Consider the following 25,497-nt stretch of genomic DNA (forward strand, 5'->3'; position numbering starts at 1 on the left):
ATAGACAGGTTTGTGAAATCTCCTTAAATATATCTGGTCTTAAGTCAGAATTTCAAGAAACTCAGTATTAAGAAGAGAGGAAAGGTAAAATAGCAGTAATTCAAGTGTCAGCACTATCAAGTGAATCTTTCAAGTTTAGATGCAAGCAGTTGATACCTGTGGGGTTAGGGAAAAGCATTAACTGAGTCTGTAACACTGTACAGAAACAATGCATTTTCAGCTAAACTACCTTGGTTCTGTTCTTTACCCATTCTTCCATTCTCAATGGAAGTTCTGTGTTCCCAGCTGTTCTGAGAACAACTGTTTATTACCTAGTGTTCCTGCAGTATTTGCCACATTTTTATGTTAACTCTAGCTTTAAAACTAATGATGCTACACCAAATTTTCATACGAAGTCCGTTCTATTTGCTTGTTCTACTGTACTCACAACTTCTTAGAATATTTTTTCTCCCCTTCACAAAGAAGTTACACAAACTTGCACTTCTGAGAAAAATCTCCACACGGGATCTCATCAACATGGGCTTCTATTATCTAGAAAGAGTGTTATGGAAAGCTACCATAACAAGTGTCCGTGCAGGCAAAAATCATAATAAACCTAAACGATAAATACAAAGGCTCATACTCCCAAGTTCTGAGTTACAACACATCAACTGAACCACAGTAGCCGTTCACGTTGCTCTTCATTAATACTGCCAAAAAGCAGTGATTTGATAGAGTTTCAACACTTTCCTTGTAGGATGACTTAGAATGTGCCAATCAAATAATTTCCCTTTAAGTTAATCACAGAAGTTTTGGTGGATATGTAAAAACAATGTCTAAGCGACTGAGGGCATCACAATGTCATAGAAATTATGGCATTTGAGGCATTGTAGCTCAAATAAATTTTCATCATTTTTTGATGTAGCATTTGTATCAGAAATATCAACAACACTGCCATAATGGTACAGCAATAAGCTATTGGTATTTTACAGACTGCAATCAGTTGCACAAACATGTCAGACATTGAGTATTAAAAAAAACAAACTGTAAATAATTAGAAAAATTACTTTTTTTTTTGAGTGAGGCTACTTACATATTAAATGTTAGCAGCAATGAATGAACATGAATGGAAAAATCACTCAAAATTATATACTTTGTAAAATGTTCTTCATGCTGAAGATTTAAACGTTCTTCAATAGAAAAGTTCAGAGCTTTGAAATCTTGTTCACCTGTGAAGGTGCCCAATAATGGGAAACTTACTAATTTTACTGAAGTCAGTTTAGGTTTCCTGCTTATTTACAGCAAAGGTTCCTAGGCAATTCCTTTTCCAATTCTCTAGTTTTTGAGCACAGCATAAATGAATGTCTAAAACTCAGGAAAAAGTCATTATTTTCAGAACATCATGCAATTGGTAAACAACATCAACAAAAAAAACATCTCCACAAAATTCCTCATCAAAAGAAAACAGAACAGAATTAAAAAAAAAAATATGAGAAAGAAGAATGATCTTACAGCAAGTATTTCTAAAATGGAAGCAGTTACAACACGAGAGTCACATTTTCAGGAAGAGAGTATTACCTCTGCACATAACTGATCTTTTAGACAACATCTGTAATTCCTGTCTCCTAAGCAATGATTTTGTAATCATGATTTCCCTTTTACAAAGGGATCAACAGGAATGAGGGTGAGGCAAGCTGCAGAAGGTCATTTAATAGGCCAAAGACAGAGCATTGCCTTGGTTTATAAAGCCCCACAGATAGACTGCCTCCTCCAAGTTTCACAACCATCACTTCCTTATGTTTTTATGTAGCTTTATAAGAAGTTTCTACTTAATGAATGCCTGTCTCTATTTTGCACTTGGGGAAATCTGAATGTTAAAAAAAGGATCACAGAAACGCGTTCGCCAGACTGAGCGGCTGAATCGAAGACACATCAGCCTCTCTGCCTAAACTGCTGCTAAATCAGGAACGTTCTGTACAGCACGTTCAACTACGTTCAAGTTCTCAATCCCATCGCATTTCAGTAACTCAGAAAGACCTACAATTTCTTTTTTATGCTTCTAATCTCTGCCAGCAAAATTTTTACCCCACAAGGCCCGGCGTTTTGACACTTTAACTCTTGTGAGCACTAAATCCAGGCTATCAGAATTAATCTGATTGTTCGTACGCTCCTTCTGGGTCGTCCCGTTACTGGTGACAAAAAAAAATAAAAATAAAGAGTTATAGTGGATGGGAACGCAAAGAAAAAAGAGATTTGAAAAGGAAAACGAGAAGTAAGGGTCCGACCGCGTTTAAAGGCGAAATGAAAAGATAAATAACGAGGAGGTGAGGCGGAGCAGGTGAAATAGGCAAGGCCAGGCCCACAGCCGCAAAGCCCAGCGCTCTTTTGTCCCGGGCACGCCGCGGTACGCCCGGGCAGAAGCCCTCCATCCACACCGCCCCCAGCAGATCCTGCGGCTGCCATCCCCGCCTGCTCCGGAGCGGGGCCGAAGGCTGGCAATACCTGTCGGCAGCAGCACCCTGCCTGCACCCCGCCGGCCCTGCGGCAGCCGGCTGCAAGCACGCAGAGCCGGGCGCTGCCGGCCCGCAGCTTCCCGGGGGGGCACCCCCAGGAGCAGGGCTCGGCCCCTCAGCCCCCTCAGCGCCCCCCGCGCTCAGGGCCCCGACCCCGCTCCCTTCCCCTCCCCTCCGCCTGCTCCCCTCTCAGCCTCCCCTCAGCCCTCCGGGCGCCCCCTCAGGGCCGGGCCGGGCCGGGTTCCCCCTCGCTCCCCCTCGCCGCCCCGCAGGCCGGGGCGCGGCTGGCGGCCGGCCGCTCACCTGCATGGACGCCATGATGGAGCCGCCGCCGCCTCCTCCTCCTCCTCCTCCTCCTCCTCCTCCTCCTCCCCCCGCACCGCGCCGCGCCGCCGGCCCTCGCAGCGCCCGGCTCCGTCCCCGCCCTAGGCCGTCACGCGGTGGCGCCGCCGCGCAGGCGCCGCGGAGGGGGCGGTGCGGGCGGGCGCAGGGAGGGAGGGAGGGAGGGAGAGTGGTGAGGCGGGCGGACGGGTTTGGGGTCGGAGGGCTCCATGAGCTGTGCCGTGTGGGGGTCGTGTGTTAGGTGGGGGTGTAGTGGGATGCGGCGATTTCGTTTCCTGGGGTGGAATATGCCTTGTGATTTGCACCAGGTGATTGGGTGGTAGCTCTGGAGGTGAATAAAAGAGCCCCGCTGGGAGCTACAGTCGGTGAATTAAGCACCTTGTCAAAACACTTCCATACAGCAGCTATATATTCCACCTGTAGTGTCCCATACCTACCTGATCTTCAACATAAACCTACAAAATAGTGGTTTTGAAGACAAATCTATCAAACCCGTAATGTTAGAGTATACATCAAACCAAGGGTTTAGTAGGCAGTGATGGCTGGACCAGATGATCTTGGAGGTCTTCTCCAACCCTAATGTTCCCATGATCCTGACTTTATAGCTCATTATAGGTCCATCTCCCCGCTGACCTTGCTGTATGTTCCAATAACTAATCTTATAGTACCTGTCTCTCCTTGCCCCTGCACACCCACACTTCATAATGATGCCAAAGAATCCCCTTGGATCACCTCTGCTCCTCGGTAACACCTGAATTTTCTTGTGGAGGTGGCCTGATACAGATCCAATTCGATGATTAAACAGCTGTTCTCAGCTTGTATGTGCCTCTGAAATCTGCCACCTTAATTCTAGGCCTAAAGAAGGGTTGTGTATCCATCTGAAAGCTTGCCTACTTTCTTTAACCATATTACTTGGTGTGATACGGGATACTGCTTCCTCATACAAGCTTAACCTTCCGGGATGTATTTTTGTATCCTCAGCTTTAAAGATGGCTAACTGGAGGAAACCAAAAACCCAGTGTAATGCGGCATCAGATTCCAACTCATGTCCAGCATGGACAATGTTGCTGTCATTAAAATGAGTGTCCAAACTCCTGTGGTTTGCATAAAAGGAGCAGCAGAAGGCAGCGGGAGCATCATTCCTCCGTGAGCTAGCTGCAGGAAGGAACAAACCTATGGGCTTTGGAGGACTTTGCTGATGACAGAACTGAGTATGTGTTGATTTTTGAGTAGGAAATGAGAATAGCCTACTAAAAGGGTGGAAAAACCTGCAATGTAAGCTGAATCCTATACTTTTTGGCCTCTAAATCCAACCTCAATTCCCAGTCACGGCTCCTGAAGCCGTGCAAGCTGGCTTTGCTCTATTGCCTTCATTTAAGTGACATTGAAGTGTCAAGAGTCTTGCCATTGCATTTTCCCTGGAAGTCAATATTAACATATGATCTCTCAACTCATATTAGGTTGCAGAGGATTTATTGCATTCAGTAGATGTGGAGGTTTCTTTTTCCTGTGGTTCTTCAGAATTTACTTAGGCAGTTACAGTATTAAGTGGCACTATTACTGTTTTACTAGATGTTGGTTTTTTTGCATGATTCAAACATATGTTTATCCCCAAATACATTTGTGCCATATGCCACGAAGATAGCAAGAACATCAAGTTTAAGCAGTGGACATGTGTTCAGCTATAAACATGGACATATTGACTATTCGTGTTGTTGTCACCACAAGGAGATAAAACTGATTGGAGTCCATTGTATTCAGTTTCTTAACCATGTTCTAGAAAACCCTGTTCAAGGTCAGAAGATACGAAAAGGCCTAAGTGTCTGAACGCCAGCAAGCTAGTTTTGCAGGAAAAGAACAGCTTTGTAGCCTTATGCTAACTGTAACCAATAAAAATACAACTTCCACTCTGTAATAAAGAAAAATCATCTCTGGCCAAGAAGCTGCTTTAGCAAACATTCTTAACCTTTTAACTAGCCTTAAGTTCCAGAAGTCTTTTTTTTTTTTTTTTTTTTTTTAATTTTATTACAGTAACTTTTTGATCTTAAAAATAAAGGCACCTACCACATTTTGGACTAAAATATTGTTTACTGAGATAACTTCCTCCAGTTGCAAATTCCATTCCTGAGGATAGCAGACATGAAAAGCAAGGAACAGGGTCTGCGCTTTGCATAAATGATAAAGCACAAATGGACTACTTCCCACCCTATCTTAACTGAATGTGTAAGAAATTGAACAGACATTCTGACCAGAACCCATCCGCCTTTCCTAAATTCATTTTGAATAGTTTACTCTTGTACCAAAGGTATTTTTTCTACTACACATTTATTTATTATTATAGTATTATTATTTATTATTATTTATTATTATAGTATTCTTTGTTCTAAATTGCTCAGTAATCTAAACAACAAAAAGCCCCAAATCCCAGAGTGAGAAGATTTCACAATAAGTTGGTTATATTGTAATTTGCTGTTCATTTCAGCATTGACCTTTACCTATACAAAATATGGGAGAAAACACTCGTGCAGTTAACTCTTCCTAATCTCTTGCAGGTGTAGAGACAGCCACAGCAGAAATGAAAAATTTTTGGTGGCCTTTTTTTTTTTTTTTTTTTTTGGTGGGGGGGGTGGGTGGGTGTGAGGAGTTGTTTGGGTTTTGTTTTTTGTTTGTATATTTGTTTTTAATTAAATAAATCTTTAGTATTTGGCCAGTGCAGTCTCATCCTGCACAAGTAAACTTAAGTTTTGCCAGGAGCTTCCAAATTTGGAGTCCTAGATCCCAAATACTCAAAACTTTAGAGGTAAGAGGACTTTAATTTGGTATCTACATTATTTCAGGAGGTATCTTGCATTGATCTGATCAAATACATGATTATGACTCATATCTAATATATATATGTAGTGCAAATCATGAAATTGCAACCTCCTACTGAAAATGTACCTGAAAACATTCATGAATGTGATCTAAAAACCCATTTCATGGTTTGCATTACCTATATTTACAGAAAAAAATGCAATCAACATTCAGTCTGATTTTATTAGATAATCTTCTGATGGATCTAACCAGTTTCACAAAGGTCAGATATGTTTCTTGATTACGGTTCTTATAGTTTTATATTCCATTCCCTCCATTATTGTTACCAAACTTTTTTTTTCCCTCTGGTCTCCCTTTTCCTATATCGTTCTTCTATATACCAAGCTATCACAGCCTGTTTCTTTACAATTTCTGCCACTATAACACGTGCTTGATTTCTTTTGTCTTTGTACACTGTACTTTTTTGTAGCTTTCCATATTATCTCTATCTTACACAGAAGTTAACTGTGCATTGACATTAACCTCCCTTTGTTACTCCAGTGACATAGCAACCATAATCTGCAGTGCCAGGAGACTACGTCTCAGGAGCATGGAGGGCTACATACTGCGCAGAGGACTTGTGCCAACTTCTTCCACTGCCAGTAAGGGCACTGAGCTTAAAAAGTCTGAACAGAGATCTGATAAACACGTGTGATGCACCTGCAGAAAGCGGTCTGCATCATGCTAGTAAAAGGTATGGAATCAAACCAAGACAAAATTGTATTGAGAAGACAAATAAATTACATGCTGTCCTGGTTTCAGTTAGGACAGAGTTAATTTTCCTTCTAGTAGCTGGTAGGGTGCTATGTTTTGGCTTAGGATGAGAAAAGTGCTGGTAACATGCTGATGTTTTAATTATTGCAGAGCAGTGCTTACACCAAGCCAAGGACTTTTCAGCTTCTTGTTCTGTCCTGCCAGCGGGCAGGCTGGGGGTGCAGCAAGAGCTGTGAGGGGACAGACCCAGAACAGCTGACCCAAATTGACCAAATAGGTTTTCCATATCCTCTGACATCATGCTAAACGATATATAGGGGTGGCTAGCTGGGGTGGGGGGGCAGGTGCTTGGGGTTAGGCTGGGCATTGGTCAGCGGGTAGTGAACAATTGCATTGTGCATCACTTGTTTCGTACACATTATTATTAGTAGTACTATTATTGTTATTATTATTATTATTATTATTTTCCTGTCTTAATAAACTGTTTTTATCTTAACTCACGGGCTTCACTTTCCTGTTTCTCTCCCCCATCCCAGAGAGGGAGGGGGGAGCGTGAGCGAATGGCTGTGTGGTGTTTAGCTGCCAGCCGGGTTAAGCCACAACACATGCGTCACTAAAAATGAAAAATATGCTACATTTTCATATGTGTTTGAAATTGTGTTGCTGTTTTATTCCTTGCTGGTAATGTAGAGTTTTCATCAATGGCTTCTTCCAATTTTATCTTATTCAGTTCTGAATAGTAAGAGGCACATTTATTGCTTCTGTCCCAGGTCTGTTAAAGGAATGAATGGAAGCAAGGGGAAAGGTTCATGTTATTCCCGATATGAGAGAAAACACAGCGTGAATGATCCCATTCTCAGATGTCATGTGCTTCCATTTCTTCTCTTACACAGGATTTATCAATTTTGGAAGTGATCTGTGGCTTTCAGTTTAGCCACAGGAAGACTGAAACCATTTTGTGGTTTAATCCTGGCAGGCAGCTGGGCACCATACAGCCACTCACTCACTCTTCCCCCAGAGGGATGGGGAAGAGAATCAAAAAGGTAGAAGTAAGAAAGTCTTACTCCTTCGAAAAGGTAGAAGTAAGAAAACTTGTGGATTCAGATAAAGACACTTTAATACATAAAGGAAAAGCTGCGTGCACAAGCCAAGCAAAACAAGGAATTCATTCATTACTTCCCATTGTCATGCAGATGTTCAGTCACTTCCAGGAGAGCAGGACTTCATCATGCATAATGGTTACTTACCAAAATGTTTTTCCATCAGATCAGAAAAAATAATCTGGCCTATACTGTAGACGCACAGTTATAATTACTGCCAGGGAAGGAGAACACATGGCCATGGAAAGAGGAACTGCGTCTTTTAGTAATATGCTGCAATCACCATTTTGAAGTAACTGTCAAGCCGTGCTTTTGGCACCAGTACTCCTATAACTCTTAGAAATTCTGTAAAGACAAATACTTATAAAGATAAAAGCTATAAAAATGTAAATAACGAGGATGGTGTAGGACCTGTAACCAAACAATAGATAAATAGATTTAAAAGCTTGTTAGGTAATTATGAAAAGTTCTGCCACATAAAAAAGCATCATTATCCAGAGCCCATGTAAGCAGGTTGATTACTGCATCTATCAAAAACAAGGGTTCAGACTCTGCTCAGTGATAATAAGTACATTTAAGATTCAAATAGCATTGTCATTTAGGTTGTTTGTTTAATCTTTATAAAGACTCTGTACAGAAAGCTTCTCAGGTAAGCCCAAGGGGTATGTGAATACCTACTGATTTGGTTATCGGAGATGCACAGAAGTGACTCAGACTCCACAACCGATGTAGAAGGTGCTGACAAGAAATTCTCAGATCTGTGTAGCTGTTTAGTTATGCTAGTCCAGAAGCAAGATATATTTGCTGGAGAAAAGACTTCTCGGGTGGCTTACAGAGCCGTACTATAAGCTATCACAGCTCCTGCACGATAAAAAGCAAATCCTCCAAATGTGCATATAGCACTGGGCGCTGCCATCACCAGACACTGCCTGCTATGTACAGAGTTTACAGAATTTCAGTTTGCAGGCTTGTGCACCAGGATGTCACTGATTCAGCCTCTTGGTTAGGCTTTGTTTTTTTTTTTTTTTTTTAACATCCCTTGGAAAAGACTTCATATGCAGTATGATGTTAAGAAAAAAAAAAAAAGGATGAGCGGTTACTTGACTATTTCAGCAAATATTTGCAGGCAATTCTCTTGTTAAGTCAGTTATTTATTACAAGTTAAATATTTCTCATAATTGAAGTGCTCTATGACAAATATGACAAATCTGGAAACAGCTTCAATGATGGTGTGATATTGGGATATGATTTACATGTTTCAAATAATTAGCTAGAAATAATTCTGACTCAAATGAAGTCTCACTTCTGGAAAGCATTATATGTCCAATCTAGTATGGTAATGCAGGAAGCTTTTCCCTGTTTAAAAAGATGGATGAAATGCCAAATGCAAATAGATCCTAGACGTTTTTCAGGCTCAGTGATACCAAACAATTTATGCAAAAGAGAATTAACCTGCCTAACAAGTCTTCTGTTGTTTTACTGAGCAGAATAACAACAATTTGTAGCAGCCTAAGACATTAATTATGCATTACTTATGGTTTTGTGTAGTCGGGATTTTGAAGATAACAGCTTGCTATTATTAGGTGCAAATAGGATATCCATAGTGTTTTTTTTACATGGGAAGAAAAGGCTAAGCTATGAATTCTCATCTTAAAAAAAAAACAAAACAAACAAACAAACAAAAAAAAACAACAAAAAAAAAACCAGTTTTAATTAACAATTAATATTGAAAGAATTCACAGTCTTTGGTTTTAACTTGAAAAGAATCTGGAGACCAATATATAAGGAGTATATATAATATATACTTTATATATATATAAATTTCCCCCCTCAAAATGCCTGTATTCCCCCAGACTCATTAATTGCATGAAACTATCTTGAAAACCAGTAGCTTTACCATTGTACAGTAAGATTTTAATTTATCTAAAAGCTCTTGAGTTGTTACTTTCTCCAATGTAAAGTGCTGAACATATTTTAAGGACAACATTAATTTTCCAAATTCTACCCTCAACAAGCGAGGCTACAAAATCCTACATGATTAACGTCTTGAAAATCGTCTGAGTACATAAGTTTAAGAGGAGAAGAAGTTGAAGTAGGCTGTTTGTCACAGAGTAATTGTGATCTTACATCATTATTCTCCTCCCACAGAGTGTGGGAGGAAAATCCTCTACACTGTAAACATAAAGCATTAACGTGGTAATGAGTGAACTTTTTTTTTTTTTTTTTTTTAATCTCAGTGACCTTTCTCCCACAGAAGAGGGATTGCACCATAACCTGTGTTTGTAGAAGCATCGCGCTCAGAGCTTTATTTCACGACATGCAACACTCATTAAAATTGAACTGATAAAGTCAACAGTCTTCCCTCTTGGCTGCCCTACTGACGACGCTCAAGCAAGCCTCGTAGATGACTAATAATCACAAAATCTATGTGCTCTTTTCTGGATCTTCCCGCTGTTGTGCAACACATCGAGGTCACAGTGTTGATATATTCCCATAACATTGCCACCTAGTGAGCCACATTTTAGAAGAAATCCTACTTCAGTCCAGTTTATTGTTTGTCAAAAAATCTTTCAAAGCTAGACATTTTCCATGGGAAAAAGCACCAAATGTCTCATCTGCTAATTACAGAGCTTTGATCTGCCTGTATTTTAAAAACAGCATTACAGTTTTATTTCCAGATTCACTCAATCTTAAAATAAGAGTTCCTGCTATCTTTTTCTTTTCAGCTGTTGAAATAAAGCTTACAGCCTAGACTTCGCTGTTAGTTTCAGCTAGGAAAATCTGCTATTTCTCACTAGCACCGACACACTGGTGTTGTGATTTTGTTGACTCTGCAGAAGCTGGTACTGTTAAGTTACAAAGCAACAACTGAGACCAAAAGGAGAAAAAAGAGAAGGGCAGAAACATGGCCTGGTAAGTTACTACTTCTGTGCCAATAATTTCCTCGTCCACTTCATTCTATAAATCAGCAGATCTAGGTAGGCTTGGGTATGGTAAAAACTATCCCTTTCAATGGGATTGTAAAAACAAGAAAGGGGGAAGAATCGAATAGCCACTGCTGCTATTTATAGCATTGATGTAATTCATAAATGTGAACAGAAGCAACAGATTTTCCACATATAATACCATTATTTAAGAAAAGCCTTTTAAATATTGTGTTCGATGCAGTCGTTGCATATAACAGCCTGGTGAATCTTGATGACAAGCTCTCTTTTCTTGAACCTCAAAGCCAAAAGGGAATTTAGTCTTGTAAAACAGAGTTCGGATTATTCTAGACACATAGACTGTTTCATGCTGGGAGGCCACCAGAGACTTCTTCACCACCTTATACTATAAAAAATCATAAAGCTGCAGGACTTTCCTCACTGCTTAGTTGGTAAAGACTTTGCAACTTTTTATGGGTAAATCAGAACTTGTTTAAAATTTTAATCATTGGATACAGGACTAGCTTACCAAGCAAAAGAGAGTTCAATATTACGGGACTTTAATATTACGAGTCTTTAAAGGCTTTCTTTAAAGACTCTTCAAGGCTGTTTAGGAATACCAGACATTTACAGTATGCCATCACTTCTTTGGAGAATTGTGAATAGTTGCCATTAGAAGCAGGAAGAGATCTAAGCACTAACTAAATCCATGAAACTCTTCAGAACTATGAAAAAACCTTTTAATATTATCAGTGGTCATTTACCATCTTTCACCCAAATACTAGTTTCAATATTTGCAGTTCGCTCACCACACAATTCACGAGGACTACGATTCCACAGCAGAACACCTGCTCTAAGAGGTCACAAATCAAATCACCAGAAACACAGTTTTAAAAATTTTCAACTTTGAAATTTATTTAGAACTCAGGGGTTAAGCGTGGCAAGTTTCCAATTGTCTGTTAATAGCATACCCATGTCACTACCAAGTAAATTGCACTAATTCCCTCTGCCCCCCTCCCCCTTAGAAATCTGCAGGTTAGTTTGCTTAACAGCCAGTGGTTTTGCAAATAGTGTATTCTCGGACACTACTGCATTTCCTGAGTGTTCAAAGCTTCTGTATGATACATTAAGCTGAAGAAAAAAAATAAAAAATAAAAAACAAACAATGAAATTATCATTCAGAAATAAAATAGCTATTTTAACTTACTGCTGAAGTATGGAATCATGAAACGCGATGCATTTTGACAGGAAATTGTTTTGGGTTACTTTAAAAAAAAATATTTTTAAAATGACATCCTTTTTCCTTGAATTTTAATCTAAACAGTTTTGAGTTTCAATTCGTTAACCTTGAGAGTATTAAAAATGGATGAAGAACGTAAGATTTACTCAGACAGAAAAGTAGTTGGGACTAAAATATCCACATCAGTACTCCTTTAACTTTTAGGGTGTATTCCTAGTGGCTCTAACAAAAGCAGCATAACAGGGTATTTCTGGTTTTGTGTTCATTTTTTTTAGTGCTCTTGAAAATGAGTTACTAATAGCACTGACCAGAGTGCTCAAACATAGGATTTCAGACAATCGCTTTGCAGTACACTTCAGCTTTATCATGCAAAACCAATCTAGTTATAAACATCCCCACACTAAACACGATAAATTGTGCCAAAGTATGTGATGTGAATAAACGTCAGCTAATCTATCAACACATTGACATATGTCAGCTTGTCTATCAAGCATTGCTCAAGTCCAGAGTAAGATTTCATTTGTCAGAACTGAACTCCTCCATGGGCAGACTGCATAGTCTATGTATAAATATACCAGTTTTTGTATGGAAAACCTCAAAAGTTGTACTTATGTTGGCAATAAGGTTTAGAGAAGAGTTTTAACCCTCTAAATTCACAATCAGTTAGTACATCAACGACGAGGTCCCACTGTCTGTCAGCAGGACTTTTCCATAAAAGACCACAATCATTTCTTAGTCAAAAATCAGAAGCAGAGACAGCCGATGGAAATGCTAACTACATTGTTCTTGCATCATTTTTCACAATACATTCTCATTTACAGATGACTTTGGCAGAAGGGTTCTTCAGGCTGTGACTGAACAAAAAACAACTTCTTGTCTCAGTTTAAGCTTTTCTTTTTTTCTTTAAATGGAAATTTGTTTTAAACAAAGAATTGATAGTATAGGCAATTACCAACAGGAATTACCAAGAGGTGATGTGTTTCACTCTAGTATTATGCGAGTGGCTTGCCAATCCTTTTCCTCTAAAATATTTGTAAAAACATTGGAAATAACTATTAAATTTATTTTTAAAAAAAGCTCTATAAACATCTGCTTAATGCCCTTTCCTTCAAATACAAGACCTCCGCATTTCAGGGTCTTTTTTTTGTGGCTTTAAGGGAGAGGTCAGGGAAGAGGTAAAAGATAGGATAACTGCTATCTTTTAAGTTGTTATGATAGAAAATTTGAATGACTACTGCTCTAAAGATTAAATACAGACTTCACATAATCCATCACAACAGTGGAAATAAACCATAACTGAAACCATATAAAATCCATATCAGGTCAAGTGACGGTACATTAAGAATAACCTTACATGTTACACAGAAGGTAATGCAGATAGATTAAAAGCCACTGTCAGTACGATCATAGTCTTACTGTAGACAGGTGACTCGAATATTTCTAATTACTAAAGGGGAAAAATTAGGTTATAAAAGAAAAATGCATCAAACACACTTTCTTCAAATGTCTATACTATGATTTAAATTAAAAGCCTGAAGCATTCTCCTACATACTCCACTTCCAACTTAAATGGAATATTGCTGTCAATATACAAACCTTAGAGAGGGCACTTCTAATCTAGTTAGTATAACTATGCTAAAGGACAGCTATCTTACAAAGGAGATTAAGTTCAGATGTTTAGAAACTTTAACAGTAAGAGAAAGTTATAAACTCTAAACAGCTACTTGTGTTTAACTATAATTACCTTTTAGAGAACATTAGACTAAACTCCAGTATTTTATACGGTCATTGTATTAAAAGAAACTTCTACCACACCTAAAGGATAAGGCATAGCCATCTACTAATTGGCATATTTGTTTATTTGTCGGTTGTGAAAAGGTCCTTATTTGTGTAAGCAGCAAAACAAATTTCAACTGAATGATTGCTATATGCAAAAGGACTGAAGGCAATTGCCTCTGCAGTGAACTTTACAGTTCTCAACAGCACACACGCAACATGCTATCTGAAAAAAGTTACTAACTGAACTACATGTATTAAATACTGAAAAAAGTTTTACATTTTTATTATAATTTATTTTATTTAACAATCTAAGAAGTTTGCAGCCATCAGAAGTTCCAGTGCAATTTCAGGTGCAATTGGGAATTCAGGAATCTCCGTAGAGCTGTTAGTATAGCGGACCTTGTAGGTGAAATACATGCATACTTTGGATAGGACATGGGATGGGATCTCTCTAAAATTCACCTCATTTGTTTCATTTTCTGCAAACTGTCCTGTAGAAGAAAAAAACAACAAACCAAAAATCAGAATCTCAATTCACTGCAAAAATGAAACACTTCACTACGCTAATACAACGCATTCCAAATAGACTTGCTAGGTCCCACATTCCTGGGTATTACACTCTTCAATGCAAGGCAGGATGTGCCACATTCACAGCCCTCAGGAATATAAAGATCCCTTGCATTTAAAAATCTTTGTTCATTTTGGCTGGAAAATACTAACAATATTCTAAACAACGACACCAGAAATTTAGGTTTAATTCTGATGCTTGCTTTCGACAGGTGCTCTAAAGTTGTAGCACATTCTATGCTAAAGTCTACACTAACAACATCTACAAATAGAGGTATCAATCCAACTTTTTAGCTAGCTTTCTCAAGAAAACAAAATGGTTTAATATATATTCCATATTTGCATAGGCACACATATCAGTTTTGTTCCCTTTGTCATCCCACTATCTTTGAATTTCTTGGACAGTTTCAGTTGAAATCACAAAAGTTAAATTCACTTGCTGAGCTGTGAGAACAGGCAGGCAGGAGAGAAAGGAAACCCCAAGTACGGGAAGAAAGGTTACATTTAGCAGGGGTTAATCCTTATTACATTTGAAGAACTTATCCAAAGCTCAAATCTCAAAACTCAAGTATATTTGAACCTTTCTTTTATGTCCTCTAAGGATGAAATTTAGAAGATATGACATCATCTCATTGTCAATCCCACTGCCATCCTACTGTTTTCTTTGTCACCATTATTCTCATCTCTCAATTTCAAATTCATTAAGGTGAAAGCCTACTAAAATTTATTAAAGCCTACTAACATCCACATTTATGGGAGACTTCCAACATGCAGTTGCCAAAACCTCTATAGGAATCCCTTTTATAGTAACTACAAACCAGAGTTATTTACAATTGTCTACACTTATTTGTGTAGAAGTATCTGAACACATGTACTGAAGCTAATCTGGCTTGAATTCTATTACAGGAACAGTAGGAAGCAATACAAATGTTAGCATATTGAAAATGTCACAATACTGAAGTACAGAACACACAACCATCAGTGAAATGATGACCTACTTAAGTGGACAGCAAAAATGGGTTTGCAAGGAAAATTATTCATCTTGGAAGTATGTATGTGCTTAAAAGCTGACTCCTTTAGGAGCCCGTTTTCTAGCCCTCTAAACAGGCTACTTTGCCTTTTACTTCTTCACATTGTTACAGATCATGGAACAAATTCAGAGCAGATCTTGTAACTACTCTTCCTCTTACACACCTGCGAGGCTGACACAGGCTGGATCAGACACAATAGATCTGCTACATGTTTTCAAGCACAACCATAACAATGACATTTAGCAGAACATTAAATTGAGAACTGTAATTGCTCAAGTTACCCAACTTTGCCCAATTGCTGAGTAATTTCAAAGTATAGTCAGCAAATAGATCCTTCCAGCAATCAGAGGCCCATGTAGACCACTGTCCACCACTCAAGTGACCAAAGATAAATATATGGCATGAGGATAAGGAAGAGGGAAAGCACAAATGTTAACTTCTTCCCAACATTTCAGGCTTCAACAATTAGCTCAGACACTTCTTAAACTGGAGGTAGTCTCATGCATCTAGCAGAACATGAGGGCTTTCCCTCTGTAAATTTATCTCCCTCCTTCAAACTTAAGCTAACTTTTGTCATTAAGCTCAGGAACTCCTTGCCATAAGATTTTGTGAATACTCAAAGTTCCACCACGGAGGAGGAACTCCGAAGAGCTACCAACTCTTGCTTGTATTGAATTTGACAGCTGCAACTTTCACATGATGCCCTCAAGTTCTTGTAACAGAGGAAACAAGTAGCAAGAACATTGTAAGATTTCTAGCTGTCCAGAAACAGAGTCCAATTATATGGTATACAATACTCAACAGATGTAGACTGTTCCAGTGGAAACAGAACTTGTCAGGTTTTGAACAAGTAATTATTTGTTCCAGCTTTCACTCACTACATGATATAAATTTAAACAGTCCAAGAGAGAAAAAGGACATTAAGGTATTAAATCTTTTGTACTTACCTGGTCCACTCAACATAGCTTTTATTGTTCCTGATGTTAACGCATGCTCTCTTTTTACAATGAACTCATGGCCATCAGAAGATATTAACTTCACGTACATAGCATCTGGGCCCTCACACCCACCATATGTTTTCTCTTCTCCATCTATGATGGAAAACATTAACAATTTCAGAACACAACAACTGATTCACATTACCAAAAATGCAAGCTGCAGTTTTTCCTGTGACTATGTTTGCAGACAGAAGAACCACTGACTACCACCAAAAATAAGACAGAAGAATCTCCATAATTGAAGACTTCTCTGAAGAGTTCAGCAACCTATTTAAATGGAGGAATTTTTAGAAAAAGATAGGATTTTTGATTAATATCTCCCCTCTGTTCATCACCAAATTCTGACATTTCAAAAATCTAGGCTGGAAAGAAATCTTCCTTTAGACAAATTCTCAAGTGAAAAGTATTTACTTATTTTAAGAACATGCTACTTCTTCCAGTCATAATGCTATCACCTTGCCTGTCATGCTAATACTTACTAGAAGTCATAAATACATCTAAATACTTAAAAATACAGACTGCAAGAAAAAAAGAGCTTTCTGAAATACAGCAGGAATGAAAGCAGTCAAACCAGGTATTTTTGTACTAGAGTAATGAAATAGGATTCACTCCTTCCCCACTGCCCAGTCACGTCAAGAGCATTAGTGCATACCCACATTATGACCTTTGGTGAAAACGCAAGGAAATTTGGAAAGCCCCTCCAGCAGTTTTGACTATGCTTTTTTTATTTCCCTTCTCTATCCCATTATGTACCTGTTCCTTACTTTTGCTACAAACCCTTACCTTCCTTTCATTTTTGTTTATTCATTTATTCTCTCATAAGTAACAGCACTACCTTTACGTTGAAAAAACAGTATTATTGTTGCCACCATTGCACTGCTCACTCTGTACACTCACACTTTCCCTTCTTGCACTTGCCCTGCCTGTTCAGGCAGCGTGCTCTCTGGGGTACGAACCACTGACTATTTTCTGCCCACATTGCACTATATGACCCCAGAGCACCAAGATGACTGCATCTGTACTTGGTCTTCATACATTCCTGTAAAATGCTGAGTAATTAAGACCATAGTAATTTTAAAACTTAAAAAAAAAAACCACAGCCTTTTCAATGCAAAAACACCCACCAACCCATTAGTTCTACCATTTCTATCATATTCAGACTGGACAGTTAATGCCTTATTTCAAAGGCTATTTTCTAAGGGAGTCGAGAACTGACATAAGTCTTGCTTCGGTTCTATTAAAAATTAATACTTGAACTTAATACTATACCATAAAACTTAATTTTCAGAACAGTATTAATTTTGGCAGAGGGGTAAAAATGGAAGTTATGAAAGTTCTTACAGCTTCGGAAAGTGTAACAGAAGAGATCTGTACACTTCTAGAAAAGTAATTTCAAGTATTTCAGTATTTCATCATTGCACGTAGAAGTACAGAAGATAAACCAGAGACTACAAACTTGATGTTTGACTGTTAGTGTTGTTTCTCCTTCTGACAAAATAAAAATAGAAATTATATTAATTATAATATATTGCCTTTCCTTGTATATAGTGCTACAACAAGCACAATATTCCCCCCTAACAATTAAGTTGCTTTGTGAATTACAAGTTAAAATAAAATTATCATAGAGTTATTGCCAATTTTAAGAAAGTATTTTCAAGTGCCAAAGAAGCTAAAATACTTTCAGGAAAAGTGTAGCTAAATCCAGAAGCTGTCCAACTTTGTTTCATTAACCATCATTTGTAGCAAGCCAGATAATGACAGTTTCAGACAATTAGTCAAGTCTCACACTAATTTATCAGTCAGTGCTTATTATGATCTCTCAGCCAGAATTAGACAGGCTGACCTTAGTAAACAAAAAAATATTTAAGTCAGTATATAGTGAGATTTTCTTGTCCTCTATCTAAAAGTCTTTTGCTATAAAACCTAGAAGTATCCCGTTTTACCATATACATTTTCATCACTAAACATAATAAGCTCAATGAAATTTAGTTTGATAGATACACTCTGAACAAATTGTTCAAGAAACAAACATTCACTTGAGGAATTCCTCTTAAAAAAAATAAAACATATCTGTAGGAAGTTCCACTGAGGTTTCGGGCTACCAGAAAAATTAGTGACAGGATCAATGTTTAAAATCTTACAATTCACTTTCTCTACCAGAGTAAGTGAGAAAATGTTTCACATAGGAAATAAAAGTCTAAGAAAAATCAACTTACCCATTCTCTTATAAAAAAATTATTTCTTTTCAACAGCAGCTTTTTCAATAGGAGCGTCTGAAAAACACAAATGGCAACATTTGCAGTCAGTAGTCCAATTTCTTACATCAGCATTAGTTACTAGCCTTTATATTACTATAAACACTATTGAATAAAAAGAACGACAACATACAACATACAATTTTATGAACACTTAAAGTTTACAAGATGTTTTTGTTTTGCTTTTGTTTGTTTGATTTTTGCTATCCAGATATCCCTACCAGCTCGCCACATTCTGGAATCTCTAAACTGTAGCTTTTGGAAGAAACTGTTCCCCTAAGGTTTTTAAAAGCCTTTGACTTTAAAGCCAGAGTCACTTCAGAATCTCATTACTTTTATTCCTATGGACACCACCTGTGCAATGGTAGTGGGGAGGTGAAGAAAGTAAGTTCTACAAAAGGCACTTAAGAAACTGACCAGTCTGTCCACAGGAGAAAAGAAGTGTGAGAACAGCTCAGTACGATGTGAACAGAGGAGGAAGATTTATCATATGGGTATCCTGGTATTCAGGAGAGACCTCGACAAGCTGGAGAACGGGGCCAGCAGGCATCCCCTGAAGTTCATCAAAGGAAGAGGCACCTTTGGAAGAACTGCAAAGTAGCACATGCCCCAGTACTGCCTGGGGGCTGACCAGCAGGACAGCAGCTTTGCAGGAAGAGACCCGAGGGTGCTGGCAGACACTGTGTTGAACATGTGCCAGCAACGTGCCCTTGCAGCAAAGAAGGTCGACAACAAACCAGGTGGCTCGAGGAGGCATGCTGCTGGCAGGCTGAGGGAGGGCATCCTTCCCTTCTGCTCGGTGCCAGTGGGACACATCTGGAGTCTGGATCCTTGGTACAAGAGGGACTGACAGGCATCCTGCAACTGACCTCAAAGAAGGGCAAAGGATTGGAGCGCCTGTCACATAAGGAGAGGCTGAGAGAGCTGGGACTATTGAGGCTCGAGAAGAGATGGCTCAGGGAGCAAGCTAATCAGTGTGCACTAAATACCTGGCCTTCCAACCTGTCCTTCCTAGAAGATTGAGGGTTCCCGACACAGATGCCAATGTCACCTCGATAATCTACTTGGATATTTAATGCAGGTATTCGTGTGGTGTGGAGCCAGGAGCTCCACTGCTTATAAGCTGACACACAGCCTGCTGCAGACATTTTTTGCCACAGAAATGGATCTGAAGGGTGATAGAAACAGAACGCTTATTTGTATAACAAATATGGTATTTTCAGGCTCAACATACATTTCTTTACATCAAACTGCATCTCTGCTGAGGAACAGAAAGCTTTGGGAGAGAAATTCCACCCACCTGCTGTCCTCAAATTCCTTTCATGTCTGCAGCTCTCTCCAAACATTAACCCAGCACAAATCAATGACATCCTGTTGTGTGCCCACGGGTCCAGGAAAACACGACCAGCGATTCTGGTTGGTTTCTCAGCTGACACCCAGGGTCAGGGGCAGCACAGAGACCGGTAAGGATTCTGGTAATTCATTTCTCTGCTTCAAAAAGCAATGAGCAACAGCAGAAGTATGAACTGCAATTACAGTAAAAGACCCCAGAGCATGAAGGTGTGAAAAACCAGAAGAGAGACTGCTTTCCTTATCTTCTCCCTCCTATAGCTGTGGTAAAAACCTAGCAAAAAAATTGCAAGCAAGTTGAAGGGGGACCTGAAAGATCTGGGGGAAGTTTTACAGAGATTCCTGAGCAAAGTCTAAAAGAATTACCTCGTTAGAAGATTCAGCCCCTTGCTATTGCAGATGGCTTCACTACTCAAGAATACTTTGGTGCTGAGTGTGCTGATTTGTTCCAGCTCTCTTTTTCACCACTATTTTGTGCAAGCAAGTATGAAATGATCTGAATGGTTCCTCAAGCTTCCACGAGAAGGCACTTTGTTAAGTATACCTCAACCTGCACAGGCATTACCAGATTAAATAATGTTTTTTAGGTATCTGTGAAACACTGAGCAAAAAGCATCCTGTGTCTACATTGCTGTTGTCTTTGAAAATGATCCCAACTTGACCAAAATATCTTCCTTTCCCGTTGGCAAATCTTTTACCAGGTGAAAAGTTCCTGAACATAAGGCATATTCCAGGATGTGCTTTGAGAGTTAATTTGTGTAGATCGTCACACCTCAACACTGAACGTTAAATGCCTTTGTCACTTTCAAAAATTCCAGCAACTCCTGCAAGGAAATTACATTCGGATGCTGGAACAGTGGCAGCACCAAAGCTGATGACATCTTTCACCCGTTTCAACAGGTTCTTTACATGGAAATCAAGCATCCTGAAGAGTATCTGTTACTCAGGACCAGAAAAGATACCTTACATTGTTACTCCTATTTCACGGAAGAGAGCATCACTTGTGCTACCCCTTTCTCTAGCCACAAAACCCTTCCGTATGCTCCAAGAGAGTAGTGAAACTGCTTGTTTTTGTGAATAAGCATAAGTGATGCCATCCATACCAGTGGATGTACTGCTGAAAATAAAGTGTGCCTCAGTTTCCAATACAAAAAATGCCACTAAATATAGGAAGAAGGTCATGCTAGTTAGTGGGAACACAGTTACATTAACGCTTCCCATGGTGAAAGCATGATTTGAGGGCACAATAAATCAATGTTTTGGGAAACAATACAATGTCCACACCAAAATATTAGAGCTATGGCAAAAAAAAAAAAAAAAAAAAAAACAGTGAGCATTTTAATGACATCAAATGCAATGTGCTATCATATGATTAGAGAGCAAAAACACAGGTATTAACACCTAAGGGGGGGGGGGGGGGGGGGGAGAAATGATCAGGCTTAGTGGTCAGTTGTATGAAATATAAAGGCAAAGAGGATACAAGTTGGCATGCTGGACTAGCTAATACCTAAAACCAGTCATTTCCCTGAAAACAGGAAAGGAGGGCAAATTAGATGGAATCTGGACTAAGCAAATCATTTGGGGTTAAATAAATAAATGTGGCAACAGGATAATCTTGAAAGGAGAAAAACTATCCAACAATACCATGTGACGTTGCAAACGTGGAACACTTGGACTGCAAAAGAACTACTAGTTCCTCCAAAAATGATATGAAACTTGTTATTTTAACAGTGTTGCCAGAAAAAAAAAAAAACAAAACACATCAGGTTTAGATGAGACAGAAGTGGAAGGCACACGAAGAAGTGACTGGTTTTGAAAAAAGGCACAGAAGAAGCTACACAAAATGAAACTATGAAACGCAAGAGCCCTGCATGTAAGAACTGACTTCTTTTACATAGCCATGGCTCATCATTTGGAAGTGTTAGTCTTTCTGTGGTCAGCTGTAAGCTGATGCAGCTCTGAAGTATTTAAAAAAAAAAAAAAAAAAAAAAAAGGAAGGGGGGGAGGGTGGAGGCAAATGCAAATCAAGGAACTTTTTGCAACAGAGACAGGGAAACATTAATGCTGTTGTATCACATATCAGTGACAACTTCTCTGGAGTATCACATGCAGTTCTGATTACCTGTTTTCAAGAAAAAAGTTCAAATTGGAAAAACTACAGAAAGGAGATACTGCCATGGCCAAAGAGGCTGTAGAAGAGAGAAATTGAAAGTCTTGCTTGCTCAGCTTAGCAAAACAAAACTGGAATGAAGATAAATGTAACAATTCATTAAAAGGATAAACAAAGAGGGAGAGACATTGCCAAGATTATCCCTCAGTTTAAGTCTAACAAATGAGCATAAGCTAACAAAGAATAAAGTTTCTATCAGAACTGCACAATCCAAGTTTGGTTCTGAATACAGAACAAAACCAACATTGCATTGCTTAAAGCGGAAGATGCAGAAATCCTACCTACATTAAGAAAAAAAGATCATACATTCCATTATATGACACATGCAACTTGCAAGCAAGGCACAGAGCCTTGTTCTTGCTATCACAAAGTCATTAAGATTGGAAAAGCCCTCCATGATCATCTGGTCCAGCCATCCCCCTACCACCAGTGTCACCCACTAAACCATGTCCCTAAGCACCATGTCCAACCTTTCCTTCAACACCCACAGGGACAGTGACTCCACCACCTCCCTGGGCAACCTGTCCCAGTACCTGACTGCTCTTTCTGAGAAGAAATGCCTCCTAGTTTCCAACCTGAACCTCCCCTGGTGCAACTTGAGGCCATTCTCTGTAGTCCTATTGCTAGTTATCTTGACACAAAGTATCATTTCTGAAAAATATAACTGTGGATAATGTTAGGGGTTTAGATTTACTTCTGACAAAATATGGTAAGCAAAGAGCATGGAAAGATCATAGCGTCAATGCAAAAAGAGAGCAGGAGATCAGAGAAAGAGGAAAACAGGAATCTCGAAAAGCTAAAAAAGCAATAACAAACTGTTAACATCTATCAGTTCTCTTCCACATTAAGAAGCGTTCCATGTGTCAGGACACATTGTGAAGGTTTGAACATCCTGCTGCTTGAAATGATTTTGTGAAAACCATCTTCTTTCCAACAGCTACACCCAAGTTATCCGAAATGATACTAATTTAATCCCACGCATGCCACAGCCTGTTTTCTTCAGTTAATTCAGTGCTTCAGAAGCTTACAGAAAAGTTTGTGGGAACAGCAGATGATTTACACCTTGGGGTAGAATATAGCTAAGTACTATAAACCACGATAGCTAAACAACACAAGGCGAGTGTTCTTGTTAGCATGTTTAAATGCGTTCTTGTCCTCCTCATAACCCCAAGCAGAAATAGTACGGTACAGCACAGTTTGACTTCTCTCTCCTGTTTCTCTTGAAGCATCAAGTGCAAGAAAAACAACAAAAAATATGCCCACGACCCTCCTAGTTTACTGCCAAAAATGCACACGCATCTCCCAGGCTTCCTACAATTTTCAGAGTACCTATACAAGTGTACCTGGTGTATCTACAAGACTGGAAAGCACTTGATAGACATACACTAATTCAACTGGACACGTGCAAACACCACACAGATTCCAGAACCCCAACATTTTAGTCCAGCTGGCACAAGAAGCTTAAACGGACACAAACATTTGCAAGCACTCAGATTCTTTGTTCCCACAAAGAACTCTCTAAACCTCACATTCTGGTGCAGGGTAACTTCCAGTTCTTTGCTGTGCAATGCAGATGCACGCAGGGCTTTTGTACACTTCAGTTGGTGCCATTTCTGCATTCGACGTGATCAACTTTTGGAAAGCGTGGGGCAAATAACACAAATGCCTTCACAATTCTTGGGTCAGTTGAGACATCAAATGTGAAATTTTCTGGGTGTCATTTGTATATTAGGAAGAATTATTCAGTAAACAGAAGCTGTTGTGTGCTAGAACAATAGTCCCTTACTGTTTAATCCTAAACTCTAGTCCTATTCTGGATCCTATACACTATTTAGTTTAAAAATAGAGCTTTTCAGTTTAGCACTCATTCAGGACACACCAAAAAAACATTAGTGTAAATAAGGATTGAAGCATACCTAGAAAAACCATGAAAGAAAATTGGTACATGGCAATTTCCCAATCAGCTGGTTCACCATCCCATGCTTGTACACTCCAGTTCCACCATTCAGGGACAAACTGACAGGAGGTGCACTAAAGGTGAACGCTAGTTCAGACAAGCAGGAGATGAGCTAGGATGCTGCCTGTGCACGGAATATCAAAGACCTCACTTTGTTTAAGATATCCCTTATCAAATAAAACTTTCCAGTGATTCCCAAAAAAGGAAAAAAAGGGGTTATTGTTTTCTTCCTAACATACAATAGAAGTCCTGATTACTGTATACCTCTTGTTATTGGGAGGGATAACAACCTGATAGCATATTCCATTTTTTTTCTTTATAGGGCACAGATCTCTGCCCTTTCATTATAAGCATTCATCAAAACCTACTGTTATGCAAACTACCTTATAACAAAGATGACCGAATTCTGAACCCTTCCAGATAAACAAAAACTTGTCCTACATCCAAATTCCTTTATTTCAGAATTACAAAAACGCGTAATCTGAAGCTAATTAAGTTTTTCAAAGGTATCAATTTGTCCCCACGCACAGCATAAGGGACATAAGCATGAAGACAAATATATCAGAAGAATAAATAAGAAGGTGGGAGACAGAAGAATCATCTCAATAGAGAATCATCTGGATCTCCTCACTGTACCAGCATTAAGTCTTTACATTAAGACCGCAAGAAAGTAGCTAAATCTGTTCATCACCTATTCTAGCATGAGCAAAAAAAAAATAAATCTCAAATGACTTTTCTCTGAATTAACAAGAGAAAACTGCCAAAAGTGTTTACAGTGTGTAAAGGTTATCTATCTTAAGCTTCCCAGCGTTGATGGTAAATCTTAGGGAGAAAACTATTTACACCACTTCAAAACACCGGACAGCTGATCCCCAGATGTATTAGGGAAAAACTAGCGCTTATTCTCTTCTAAGTAACTCTTGATTTAACGAACAGCGTTTCGCTCCCAGCAGTGTTTTTGTTTTTAGTACGTCAAAAAGAGGAAACTCGAGCGCAGAAGGGGATATTAACAAACACGGGCACAAGGCTGCTGTTGCTCCGAAGGTGCCTCAGCTGTCTGCTACTTACATTTTCCTGGCCTCCTTCCAAACTGAACTTTTGCGAGCGACCCACGGCGAAGCAGAGTAAACAGAAAGCCCACGGCTGCTTAGGGCGTCCCTATCGCGCAGCGGCTGGCTTAATATCGCGACCTGCGACACCGAGCACCTTCCCTGAAGCCCCTTCAGGCTGCGCTGCGCGTTATAAGATAACGCCGGCTACCGGAGGAGCCTGCTGGTGTCACCCCGTCCCTCCCCACGCCTGTACCCACAGCCACGGACACCCCCCCCTCCTGGCAGCCCCATCCCCCTCCCACCCGCGGCCAACGAGCGCTGAGAGGAGCCGGGGAGCGGCCACCGACAACCGGGCCCCCCCCTCCCGGCGCCGGCCCCCACCCCTCCGGGAGGCTCCCCCCCGCCTCCGGCCCTCGCCTCCCCCTCACCCCAGCACCGGGAGGGACCCGCCGGAGGCCGGGGCCCTGCCCCCGAGCTCCGGGAGGGCCCCGCGAGCTCCCCCCGGCCCCGCCGCCCCCTCACCCGTCGGCGCCGCTCCCTCCGCCCCGCTCGCAGGGCCCCCGCCGCCTCGGGCCGAGCGCTTCCGCCAGGACACGGCGCAACTTCCGCTCCCCCCCCCCGCGCCCTGCCCTTGGAAGAGGAGCGAGGCCGCCCGGCTCCCGCCGTGCCGCGC

The 25,497-nt window shown here is 39.9% G+C and overlaps 2 protein-coding genes across 4 annotated transcripts in view; both read right to left on the bottom strand.

The window, feature by feature from the left end:
- UBE2W (ubiquitin conjugating enzyme E2 W) overlaps positions 1-2,825 on the bottom strand; it is a 29,620-nt gene extending 26,795 nt beyond the window's left edge. For both annotated transcript variants that reach the window (XM_032182366.1, XM_032182365.1), the window contains exon 1: positions 2,796-2,825. In XM_032182366.1, coding sequence (XP_032038257.1) covers positions 2,796-2,810 — 15 coding nt within the window. In that variant the 5' untranslated portion in view covers positions 2,811-2,825. The remainder of the gene's footprint in view (positions 1-2,795) is intronic.
- Positions 2,826-11,313: 8,488 nt separating this feature from the next.
- On the bottom strand, positions 11,314-25,416 carry ELOC (elongin C). 2 transcript variants are annotated; one of them, XM_032182063.1, is made up of 4 exons: positions 25,347-25,416; positions 18,257-18,313; positions 15,990-16,133; positions 11,314-13,935 (listed from the first exon to the last, which is right to left on the bottom strand). In XM_032182063.1, the coding sequence occupies exons 2-4, from the start codon at positions 18,258-18,260 to the stop codon at positions 13,745-13,747; spliced, it is 339 nt and encodes a 112-aa protein (XP_032037954.1). In that variant the 5' UTR covers positions 18,261-18,313; positions 25,347-25,416; the 3' UTR covers positions 11,314-13,744. The 2 variants fall into 2 exon arrangements, with proteins under 2 accessions (XP_032037954.1, XP_032037955.1); XM_032182064.1 differs by lacking the exon at positions 25,347-25,416 and adding an exon at positions 24,841-24,915.
- Between the last annotated feature and the right edge of the window lie 81 nt (positions 25,417-25,497).

The sequence above is a fragment of the Aythya fuligula genome, chromosome 2, assembly GCF_009819795.1.
Source record: "Aythya fuligula isolate bAytFul2 chromosome 2, bAytFul2.pri, whole genome shotgun sequence".
NCBI lineage: Eukaryota > Metazoa > Chordata > Aves > Anseriformes > Anatidae > Aythya > Aythya fuligula.

What these genes read in the sequence shown, in the direction of transcription:
- ELOC (XM_032182063.1), bottom strand. An exon ending in AGCTATGTTGAGTGGACCAG is followed by an intron (nt 13,936 to 15,989) that starts GTAAGTACAAAA and finishes TTTCTTCTACAG; the next exon opens with GACAGTTTGCAGAAAATGAA.